The following is an 11757-nucleotide window of genomic DNA, read 5'->3' as shown; positions in this document are numbered from 1 at the left end:
ACTGCTTTCCCTAAGCCTACACTGATTACAGCACCATAGAGCGCGGGCAGCACGAAAGGAACCGTTGGCGGACTGAAGAGGCTTCCTGTTACACCTGAGTCTTCCTGGGAGCACAAGCGACGTGGCCACCCCACGTGGATAAGTTCAGATTGAGAGCCACAGTGGGAAGTGGGGTAGCATTTTCCCTCGTGTTATCCGTTTAAGATCTCTTTTAGATACACTTCCCAAACACAAAATTTTGTAGCCCTCCCCTTCTTCAGATACACACACCTCATCCTTCTGACTCAGGTTTCCACTCCCTACACTAGAAAGGAAAGTCGATCCTCATTCTATTATCTCAAGCCTTGTAAGACCCTTGACTCCTAAGGTGATTAAGGATGGAGTTCAGAACTAACCCCCACTCCCACCCCCGTGCTGGCTAATGGAGTGGAACTTTGAGAGGCTTTCTAATCAGATCAGCACTCATTTCTTGACTCTCAGGTGGCACAGTTCCACAGACGAGGGTGAAAACCAATGCTTGTCCAGCAGGAAGAACAGGATGTACCTAGAGAATTGCTTCCCAGCCAGGCAGGAGGGACCTGCCCAGTAAGGATAGGAGGGTAAACACGTGTAAAGTGGGAAAGGAGACATAAGGACATCGTTTCCAAAGTCAGTTCCATTTATTAAATTGACTTCACAGACCAGAAATACAAAATAAAAGTAGAAATAGGCCCCTATTAGGAGCTATAGGCCTGACTTCACACGACCCATTCGGCAGCCACTTGAACAAGATAGGAAGCAGCTTTATCCCTACAGTCGGGAAACTGAGACGAGGATTTGGATCCTTCAATGCACTGTGAGCAGACAGAACACACTCCTACCCAGTCTTTCCCCAGATTATAAGGAGCCATCCTTGCAAAGCAGTAGAGGTTAGACGTTTCCCTCGGTGCCTCAGAGAAGTGGAAGCCACCAGGAGCAGTTACTCAGATGGCACAGAACCCAAGGACTATGTGAGAAACTGGTACCAAACTGAGCAGGAAGCCTGGAGATGGGACAGGGCAAGGACAAGAATTTCCTTCCTCTACTCATCAGATCCCGAGGCAGAGTCCTCTGAGCTTGGAGGAGTACTGGCTAGTTCCTCTTCTTCGGAGTCCTGAAAAACCAAAGGTCTCTTAGGGTAAAGGTATAGTGTCCTAGCTACCTTCCCCGCCACTCTGTGGTGAAGAGTACCTAATGCCTGGTTCCTCCTACTGACTCCTGCATTATCAAAACCTCAGAAACCACTCTAACTCATGACTCTTTTAGACCAACCACAACCCCATCTTACCCACCCCCAGACTCCCACGCCCCTCAACCCCACATTCCCACCGCACCTCGCTCCGCCTCCTTTTCTTTTTGCTCTTGTTCTCTCCTGAAGAACTCTCATCACTGGACACAAATTCTTTGCTTTTGAAGCTCTCACTTAGCTGCCTTGATGAAGACTTGGATGATGAGCCCCTGGAGGGGGTGGATTTTTTTTCCATCTTTGCTTTTACTTTCTTTTTCTTCTTAGACTTGTCCCTAGATTAGGAAAATGCAAAAGAAGCCAGGCCATTAGGGCTCCCCATAGTATCAGATAAGCCACACTTCTCCTGGCTTTAAGGAGGACTTTTCCAAGTACTGGCCACACTATTCTCGGCATGGGAAATGTAATGTCGGCTCTGTCATCCCAAAGTGCACCAAAGGAGAGGATCATACACAAGTACCCCAGAAGAACCAGGGTCACAGCCTGAGCAACTCATGCAAAACTTACCTGACACTTGTGTTTTATTTCAAAGCTCATACAGATTTTGAATTAAGCTCACAAAGATACTCTTTTCTAAACTTTCTCATTACTTCAGACAAAGCCGATGGAGGAAAATGGGACGTGTTTATCTGCTAGCCCCGTACCTCGCCCACACCACAGCAACGGCATAAGCAGCACCCACTCCTTCACTGCTGTCAGACATGTACCACAACTCTCAACTCTGACCTGGAAAAAAACCCGCTACAAAAGCAGTCACTGAGGCCATTTGTTCTGACACTCACCTCTTAGAAGACTCCCCTCTTCCTCCTTCATATTCTTTCATGGCCTTTTCATAGTCCCTCCTGGCGTCCTCAGCCTTGCGGTCCCATTCCTGTCACAGACAGTCGCTTAGCCCGACCCAAGCAAACCATATCTACAGCTGTTCTAAGTGCACAACCCTGTACCCCACACAAAGCCCTTCTCTCCACCCCTCCAGTCCACCACTACTCGCCTCCTTCTTCTCTTTGGACATCCCCTTCCAGATCTCGCCTGCCTTCTTAGAAAGATCTGTGATGCTGATGCCAGGGTGGTCTGACTTGATCTTCTCTCGGCTGGCATTAAGCCACAACATGTATGCAGACATAGGCCTCTTAGGGGCATTTGGATCTTTGCCCTTCTTCACCTATATGAGAAAGAACCCAAATGCCATGAGCCATCCACATCTCACAACTATCCCAAGTTTTCCCAAAGAAACCAATGGGGGAGGAGATGCACAAAGAACTCAATAGTACTGGGTACACAGGAACAGCTTTAAGGGCAGGAATGGCAACTTCTTCCTTCTCCAAGAGATCTCCTCGGCAGAGGCAGGATGTCTCCTAATTCAGATGCAGAGACTCACATCTGTCATGGTGCTGAGAATAAGTGACAACTGAGTGCTCAGTCCTGAACAGAACATCTCTATCACCAAGACGGCCCTGAGGAGATAGCTAAAGAGGTGAGCAGGAAGAAGACAAGAGCCAGAGAAAAGGGCGGAGAGCTATGAAACACTGCCACCCAGATACAACATGGCTGTGGTGACTGTCGATAGCCCAATACAAGATTGGGCCCTGATATTCTCTCATAGAGGAGAGAGGCACCCACGAGGGCCCACCCTTCCTAAGGAGCTATATGCAGTTAATGTAGGAGAAGATGAATCATTTTCTTTAGCGGTGCAGCCACTGGTAAGATCTTACTCATGCTATACAAGCAGTCCTAGCTAAACTCACCAGATACAAAGCAAAGAGACGAGATGTGAACGTAAAAGACGGACTAGTTAAGGAGTTGAAGGAGGTAACAGAGGAGAAAGGGGTATGAATAAAATCACAGCACACTGAAGGTATTATAAAATTGTCAAAAATATTAAAATTAGACAAACGAACAAAAAACCCAGATCTTCTCGAAACAGAGTACCCCAGGACCCAAAAGAAAACCTAGACGCTATCTACCAAAGCCACGCTCGCCCACAAAGGCAGCACAACCAACAGGGCTGGCAGTGAGCAGGAGAAAGGAAGTAGGAAGTGAGACACACGCTGACACTCTCCCAATCTAGAGGCGAGCCTGTACCTCTGAGGACTTCCTCCGGCTCTTGCGATCCTTGGCCATCTTGGCCCTTTTGAGCTGTTTGCGCTTCTTCTCTTCCCGGTCACTGTCACCCTCATTGCTGGAGGAGCTGGCAGAGGCGTTGCTGTCAAACCTGCCAGAGTAAGGCTGAGCCTCAGGAAAGGAAGGCGAAAGGGATACAGACCTTCTCTTCTGTTTTGTTTCAAGACAGGGTTTCTCTGTGTAGCCTTGGCTGTCCTGGATCCCACTGTAGACCAGGCTGGCCTTGAACGCAGAGATCTGCCTGCCTCTGCCTCCGAGTGCTGGGATTAAAGCACCCAGCCAGAAGTCTTAAGAAAGAAGTAAAAGGAATCTAGACATCTGCCCAGAAAGGCCAAGGGAGTAAGTCCCAAGGACAGCCTCCACCACTAACTGCCACCCCAGCTTCCTGCCTTTTCCTAAGATGGCTTCATTTCCCTTCTCCAGACCCAGCCACCACAAAGGGTTATTTGTTGATTCAATCAGTGAAAAACAAATGTTCCGTGGGCTCCTCTGCTCCAAGTCAGGTAGGTTCCGCTCCACTTCTGCCCTTCAGTACACAACACTGTTCCTGCTAGCCTGCAGCACATCAAGTCTACCTCATCATCCGCTTTGGTTAAATCACCGTAGTTTACACTACAGTCTTTTCTGATAAAGAGACAGCCCTGAAATGGAGCAAACCAAGCTTCAAGTGAAGTCAGTCCCTGTGCCTGACTGTGCCCGACTCTCCTGTTCAATAAACCGAATCTCCTCTGAACACGCAGCTGCTGACACCTGCCTACTGCTGAAAAGTTCCCAAGGCACTTCATCAGCATCTGTGTCTTAACCTTTGCCAGCAAAACTAGTGGGCTTCTGAAGGACGTTCACAATTTGGTTTTGAGCTTGCTGCCCAACCTTTCTGGATATACAGTCCCAGTTTTCTGCAGGGATCATTCCAACTGCAGGGTCTGAGGGTGGTTCTGGTCCATTAGAGCCCTGAACATATATGTTATCTCAAGCTCAGAAGACAGTTGACCAGAGACAAACTTTGCTGTTCACCAAGACGTGCGTCTGGGTGTTAAGCTATGCATATTAAGCCTGCCTAGACTTCTGAGGGACATGGAGCAAACTTTCTAATAATAAAATTAGAAGCAAGAAATAGATTCCTCACAACTTCTGAGCTCCAGTTACATGAACTAAAAAAACAAAACAAAACAGTACAACCCTGTGGAGGCAGTTTGAGTCACTTTCTGAGAGGACAGTCAGAAGTCTTGACTGATACAAATGATACTGTTACACTATGACTTGCAAGTGAGGACTCCCAGCATACATAAGCACTAGCTCTCCTTCCCATTCTCTTTCCATTTCTCTGGTTTTAAAGCATGCTATGCACTAAGAAATTCCTTGACACCTTGACAAATACTTTCATGTCTCACTTCACTGGCGGTCACTTTTCCATCTTGGACCACTGGCTAAGACTGGGGCATGATAAATACTCAGAAACCCTTAAATGTATAGGCCACAATCTTATTCCTGTGAGGTCCAATCAAAACTCACTCCTCTGCCACATCGTCTTCCTCTTCACCGGGGTTGAAGGACTCATCTAAGAAAGAACACAGACGGCATCAAATTCCACTCCAGTCGGAGGCCCATCCCTTCCCCAGACACCCAGCCTAGGCCACGGGGTAGAGCCTGACTGCCCCAGGCCCCAGCACAGAGGCTAGCCCACCAGTTTCTTCTCCTGAGTCATCACTGCTGTCATTGGCATTCTCCTCCCGGATCTTGCCCTCCTCCTTCATCCTCTCCAAATAGGCATCATGCTGGTCTTCATCAGAGTCAGCATAATCATCATAGCTTGGGTTCATGCCCTAGCCAAGGAAGAGATGAGTGTCAGCCATCATGTTCAAGCCAGAACTCCTGAGCACTCAAAGGCATTTCCCCACACCTGTGAAATCAGAGCAGCAGCTCCCAGGAGCCCCTGAGCAGGAATGTCCACACAGCCAACATGCAGGGCCTACTAAAGTGAGTTAATCCAAGCCCCTCCCCTTCCTGGCCCCACAAAGGCTCCTAAGAGGCTGCATAGACTGATCTAAGGCCATGCAGAGAGAACCTGCTCAGGAAGGGGAAGGAGCCACACGCACCTCCTTTTTCTATAAGGGTAAGAAGAGAAGAAAGAGTGAAAAAGAAGCCACCAAGTCTCTGCTCCTTTCTCCTCTATAGAAAGAACAGGAGAAAGGCACAGCCTTCCCACAGATACCTCTTTCAGTCCTCTGTTTTTGATGTTGAGCTTTTTTGCATTGACAAAATCGAACAGCTTTCCATACTCCTCCCTGTGAGGGGAAATAAACACCGTCACCAGCTGGTTAGAACCAACTCAGGTAGACGAAATCATGACCTGATACCGACAGGCCAAGTGGGGCTCAAACTCATGACTACACCACCTAAGACTTCAGTTAGGGTAGACACAGCCCTGGAGTCATGGGACAGAAAAGGCAGGCGGCAGGATAGCCCACTCACCAAGCAGGCCCCGAGCAGGGCACTGTGCGAAGGGAGGTTTTTATCTTTTTTACTGGTCTGCATTTCACCCTTTGCAGGGCTATGAGGATTAAACACAAAGATGTTTGTAAAATGTTTAGCTCACAGCTGAGTGTACTCAATAAACATTAGCTGCTGTGTTCCTGCGCACACAGCTCATTCCAGGAAAGAAAGAGATAATATTTCCACCACTGGGGGAGTAGAGGAGAACGAGCTAGAACCAACACACACAGCTTCCATAATATAAAAAATAACTTTTCTAAGGACAGAAAAAAAAAAAAAAAATGATCCATACATTTCCAGAGTCTGAGTACTTGAAAGACCAGATCTCAGAGAAACTGAAAGAAAATCCAACTCAGCTGGGAAAGTCCAACCATGGGCCCAGAAAGGACCGGAGGCCAGGCTGAGCTTCCCTGCAGAGGTGGGGTCAGTCCCTGGAGGGGGCGGCGCTCACCTCTCAATGCTGCTGAAGGTGTACTGAGTGCCCTGCTTGGTCTCGATTTCAAAGTCGAAGGAACGAGTCGTTGTGGTGCCGCGGGCAAAGTTGACGAAAGAGATCTCGTCAAAGCGGATGTGCACAGGGGGCTTGTGCACGTAGATGAAGCCCCGCTCCAGGGGGTACAGGAGTCCTGAGCTGGCCTTGTAGGAGCAGGTGATACACTGGGCCCCTGAGTGCCTGGCGGAGGATGCAGGGAGCCTGGTCAGCACCGAGCACAGCAGAGCCCAAGGGCACAGGTGGCAGTAAGCAACACGAATGCCCGGGCCCTCAGGAGTCACTCCCACTGAGCTGCTTTGACAGGGGTGCTGACAATTACAAGAAGTACGCCCAGGCTTCAACTCGAGGGGACACACCACAGGAACGGTTTCATTAAGAAAGGTGACCGAACATTTCCCAGCCCAGCCCACCTCCATCCTCAGCAGGTCAGGACTTCAACCCACACTCTTACCCTTGGAAATTGCCTGGGACTGTGATTTTACGGTTTACAAGTGCTTTCATGACCCGGCTGACCATCTCATAGAGAGATCCTGACATGTTCTTGGTAAGCCGCCCCTCAAATCGCTTCTCCACTTCTTCCCTATAAACAAAGCAAGACAAGGTCCAATGGCAGGCCTGCTCTCTTCCTGGACAGTGGCAAGAAACAAGTTCACTGAGATACTTACTCATTCATGTTGAGGGTCAAGGAGATGTCCTCATCCTTGGAGAAGAGGAGGATCAGGAAGTGGTAACGGGTTTGGCCCTGCTTGATGGGGGGATCCAGGCTGATCTGGTTAAGGACAGTGGACAAGACTGTTGAGACCCAGATAACTAAACAATACAGAACTCTAGGCATCAGTAACCTCTATCTACTGAAGACTTAGGCGAAAACCAGGCACCCCAAATTTTGCTCACCACAAAGAACATCTGTCTTTGATCTTTGTGGGGCAGCAGGAAGAGACGGAGAACTGTAGTATAGGGGATCTTGTAGTCAAAGGTCTTGCCGTGTAGGTGTAGAAAGGTAGGGTAGATCCGGATGTCGTAGCGACCACGAGGAGTCAAACACTGCAGCTCCCGGAAGATGCAGATGGCATCTCCAGTGGCCTGGATCACATCTGCCTTTGAAAGAACGTTCTGGGCAAAGGCCTGCAAACACACATGGGTAATCAAAGAGCCAGCCTTTGCTCCCAAGCCAGCCAGCCAAAGTCTACTCAGCCATATCCAGCGGCCCAACAAGCAGAAGCCTCACCTCTACAGGGTCCACACCATCTTCCTGGGTGGGAGGGACATAAAAGCGCACCTCCATGAGAGACACTTCGGCATCATCATTCTGGTGGAATTCCAGGGTCACCTCATTCTTGCCTGTTGTACACTGGGACACATTGCTTAGGGGTATCTCAAAGACTGGCTGATCACCAATGTCAAAAGAAAGCAGCTGTCCTGTGAGGAAAGAACTACTCAAGCCACAAACTCCTCCCCGGAGAGTCTGCAGAAGCATTCCCACCAGCTCTGCGTTCCGTGAGGATAGAGGACCAGGGGAACTTTGTTCACACCATACCACGAGCAGGTACGGTGCCTAAAACACTATACGTGCTAGACAAATACGTGCTAAACACACAAACTGGGAATTAGAAATTAGATCAGAGTTTAAGCAAGGTAACATCCGAAGCCCTTCAGCCCACCTTCTCCCCAAATCTCAATCATCCTCACTCACCACCAAACTTCACTGTTCCCCAGTTCCAGCCCTTCACACACAGATCCTTCTCCATTAGCTCAAGGCGATAGTGAGTTTTGAAGAAATCAGAGAGTTTCTCAAACTCCTGTAAATTGTAAGGAGAAGAAAGTGCAATCCCAGTAAATCCTCTGGATCTGATCACAATTTCAAAGTCCTGAGACTCTCCAGTTCAGAAAAAGTTCAGCAATACATCCTTTATCAGACGCCACAGCTAACTCAGGACATCAACTGGGAAACTGTTTAAAAACAATTTTACTTTGTTACCAGAAGCTGCTTCTGCGACCCAGATGCCCTCAGTCACGCTCTCACAGATGTCCTTCTTCCAAGCCTCTTTCCTTCTCTTAACTATTTTTGTTTGTCTGTTTTTGTTTTTCCGAGACAGGGTATTTCTGTGCAACAGCCCTGACTGTCCTGGAACTCACTCTGTAGACCAGGCTGGCCTCGAACTCAGAGATCCTCCTGGAGTACTGGAATTAAAGGCGTGTGCTGCCACCACCCAGCTTCCTTCTCTTAAAGTTTATGCTTAAAACCTTTTTGTTTTGATTTAGTTTGGTTTTTCCACACAGGGTTTCTCTGTGTAACAGATCTGGCTGTCCTAGATCTGCCTGCCTCTTACTCCCAAGTGCTGGGATTAAAAGTGTGAGCCACTACCACCCAGGCTGCTTAAAAGTGCTAGAGACATGATGGCTCAGTGGTTAGGTGTACTTGTCCTTGCAAAGGACTTGGGTTCGATTCCCAGCACCCATATGGTAGTGGCTCACAACTGTCTGTAACCCCAATTCCACGTGATCCAATGGCTTCTTCTCTGAGCTTTGGGGGCACCAGGCATGCACATGGTGCACAGGAGTACATGCTTAGCAAAGCCTCATATACATAAAATAAGTTTTTGTGGGGGTTTTTTGTTTTGTTATTGGGTTTTTGTTTTTTTTCAAGACAGGGTTTATCTGTTTAGCCCTGGCTGTCCTGGAATTTGCTCTTAGACTAAGCTGACCTCAATCCCCCTGCCTTTGCCTCCAGAGTGCTCGGATTAAAGGCATGTACCAACACCACCCAGCAAAATAACAATTATATATACACATATACACAAAGCCCCTCCCCCCCCCCAAAAAAAACCCAGGCTAGCCGGGCAGCAGTGGCGCACACCTTTAGTCCCAGCACTCGGGAGGCAGAGCAAGACAGATCTCTGTGAGTTCGAGGCCAATGTGGTCTACAGTGCAAGATCTAGGACAGGTACCAAAACAACACAGAGAAACCGTCTTGAAAGATAAAATTTAAAAAAAAAAGAAAAGAAGCCGGGCGGTGGTGGCGCACACCTTTAATCCCAGCACTCGGGAGGCAGAGCCAGGTGGATCTCTGTGAGTTTGAGGCCAGCCTGGGCTACCAAGTGAGTTCCAGGAAAGGCGCAAAGCTACACAGAGAAACCCTGTCTCGAAAAACCAAAAAAAAAAAAAAAAAGCTAGGGGAGGAATAAAGGAGCTTCCATTCCCAGATGTATGTATCACACCTGAGTTTTTAAACTTTGTGTAGATGCTCTTTTGATGAAAGTGGATATTAAAACAAAATAATTCAAGCAGCTCAAAAATGGAAAAGAAAAAAAAAAAATTCTAGAGCACCAAGCTAAGATTCTGAAGCAGGAGAGGAGCCAAGTGGAAGCCATTACCTAAATTAAGGTGTTAGAAAACCTGGAGTCCAGGTACAAAGAAATTCACAAGACACGGGCACTGAAAAACAGAACACTAGTTTCTTGTTCAATCGTCTCCAGCTGCTCTGCTCTGAGCAGCCCAAATGAGCAATGACATGATTATCAGAACACCAACTGTCTCTAGAAGATTAAAAATAACCAAGACAGGGCAGTTACAAAAGGAGAGGGTCACGGCTGCAGGATCTCTCACCGATTCTCGGAAGCCATCATACTTGTAGACATGGCCATTCTTTGTGAGCAGTTTAAGTCCGTGGCCCAACGCTACCCGGCGCCAGATGCCTTCTGTCAACTCCCCGGCCTGGATATTGTCCACTTTGCCGGTCTTGCTGTTCTTAAAGATGATACCCTGGCGGCTCAATCGTAGCCTCCCATCATTCTGCCCAAAATACAGACCCAGATTCAGAGCAGGATCCAGTGTGTTAACAGGTTCACTTTACCCCTCACCCGTGTGGTGCTGCAGGCTGCCCAGATTATCAACGGAAAAGCAACAGGTCAAGTGGTAAGATCAAGGCAAAAGACACAAGAGGCACCAACTCTAGACTGCACGCTTGACTCTGGCACCCAGGGCCCTGTAAGGGCCCCGTTTCCTGGTTTTTAACACAGGAGTTGAGGACAGAACTGCACATGCAATCTCTTCAAACTCAAGATCACAACTCGAGACTCTGATGCCCCTTTTGCTTGGGGAAACACCAGATACACTATTTACAAAGTAGCAGTCAGCTGAGCTTTGTTAATGGACACGAACTCTTCCCAATCTCTGCCTTTATTAAAAGCCCAAGCCGTTCTCACCATGGACCCTTTCACCTCCTGGAAGATGTCGTTGAACTCCAGTGTCTCTGCCATGTTCACTTGCCCGTGGTGGCCTGAGCACAGAGCCCTAGGCTGCACCAGAGAAACGAACCCTTTTCTGGGAGCTGTGTCCCAATTCCTGGTTAGGTGTGCAGATGTTCAGCGGGGTGGGAATCTGAATTCGGGAAGGAGATTGATAAGCAAGTAAAGACGCCACCTTACTCGGCTCACCCATGGGTAGTGGTGCCTGGATTGGATTGTCTCAAGTTCTCCACGCCTGGGAACTTACAGACCGGCTCTGCAGCGTTCCTGAGGCCAAGGCCCAGGACCCTAGGTGCAGAACGAGGCCTATAGTGGCGTTTACACCCCAACCCGACACCCTCTCGGGACGTTCCACCGACAGGCAAGGCAACTATCGGCGGAACCCCGGGACCTGCTGAGAGAGCGCACCTCAACTCCGCTCAGAGAGTAGTGTCCGGATCCCAGCGAACCCACCACCCCGCGGCCCCCTGGCCCCACGTTTCTCCCCCTTCCTTTTAATATGGATTCGCCCACTTCCCGCGAATTTGAACGCGGAACGATCCATCGCGAGCGTCCCGCGGGGGGAGCGGGGCCCATGCACACCCGGGACCCGGGGATCGCGACCACCCACCTCTTCGAGCTGCAGCCTCGCGACGGCACAGGGCGGGCGGTGGGCGCAGGGGGACGCGGGGGAGGAGGTAGGGGTGCGGGGGAGGGGACGCCGGGGAAGGTTTTCCCGCGTGCGCGGTCCCGCGTCCCGCCACCGGAAGTCGCTCACAGACCATAGAGAGGAAGACCTGGCTAGAAAGACAACAGCCGGGAGGACCAACGGGACCGTCGCCTAGAGCGTCGGTACCCTCAGGCTCCTTAGGCTGCCAAAGCGAGGGTCTTGCTGTGGAATCCCACGCGGCTGAATTCCTAACTAGGAAATGGGAGCGCTCCTTAGAAAGTTACAAGCTGCTCTTCAAAGCGTAGATTCCGAAGAGAAATTATGCCGTTTTTTCAGGCTGTCAGGTTTGTTTCTGTGTTGGAATCGTTCATGTCCCTCCCTCCTGTAAAATAGTCTGGGAAGGAGGTCTGTCGAGCAAGAAGAATACAGAGCTGTGGCCAGAATTGACGCCCCCACTAAGCTGCAAAGGGAATGCTGGTGTCGGTGACTG

General features: G+C 49.4%; 2 protein-coding genes across 5 annotated transcripts in view; one reads left to right on the top strand and one right to left on the bottom strand.

The window, feature by feature from the left end:
• Positions 1–637: 637 nt before the first annotated feature.
• Positions 638–11425, bottom strand: Ssrp1 (structure specific recognition protein 1). 4 transcript variants are annotated; one of them, XM_028894219.2, is made up of 18 exons: positions 11027–11117; positions 10577–10751; positions 9978–10163; positions 8065–8170; positions 7600–7790; positions 7266–7496; positions 7037–7140; positions 6823–6951; positions 6330–6551; positions 5598–5670; positions 5482–5490; positions 5070–5208; positions 4898–4943; positions 3347–3476; positions 2256–2426; positions 2047–2135; positions 1353–1539; positions 638–1132 (listed from the first exon to the last, which is right to left on the bottom strand). In XM_028894219.2, the coding sequence occupies exons 2-18, from the start codon at positions 10628–10630 to the stop codon at positions 1061–1063; spliced, it is 2139 nt and encodes a 712-aa protein (XP_028750052.1). In that variant the 5' UTR covers positions 10631–10751; positions 11027–11117; the 3' UTR covers positions 638–1060. The 4 variants fall into 4 exon arrangements, with proteins under 4 accessions (XP_028750052.1, XP_028750053.1, XP_028750054.1 ...); XM_028894220.1 differs by lacking the exons at positions 5482–5490; positions 11027–11117 and adding an exon at positions 11229–11425; XM_028894221.2 differs by lacking the exon at positions 5482–5490.
• P2rx3 (purinergic receptor P2X 3) overlaps positions 11418–11757 on the top strand; it is a 36656-nt gene continuing 36316 nt past the window's right edge. The window contains exon 1 of the mRNA XM_028894222.2: positions 11418–11611. The gene's annotated coding sequence lies outside the window, so the exon portion shown is untranslated. The remainder of the gene's footprint in view (positions 11612–11757) is intronic.

Source organism: Peromyscus leucopus, chromosome 4 (assembly GCF_004664715.2).
Source record: "Peromyscus leucopus breed LL Stock chromosome 4, UCI_PerLeu_2.1, whole genome shotgun sequence".
In the NCBI taxonomy this organism is placed as follows: Eukaryota; Metazoa; Chordata; class Mammalia; order Rodentia; family Cricetidae; genus Peromyscus; species Peromyscus leucopus.
This window is presented reverse-complemented; position numbering and strand designations above follow the sequence as displayed.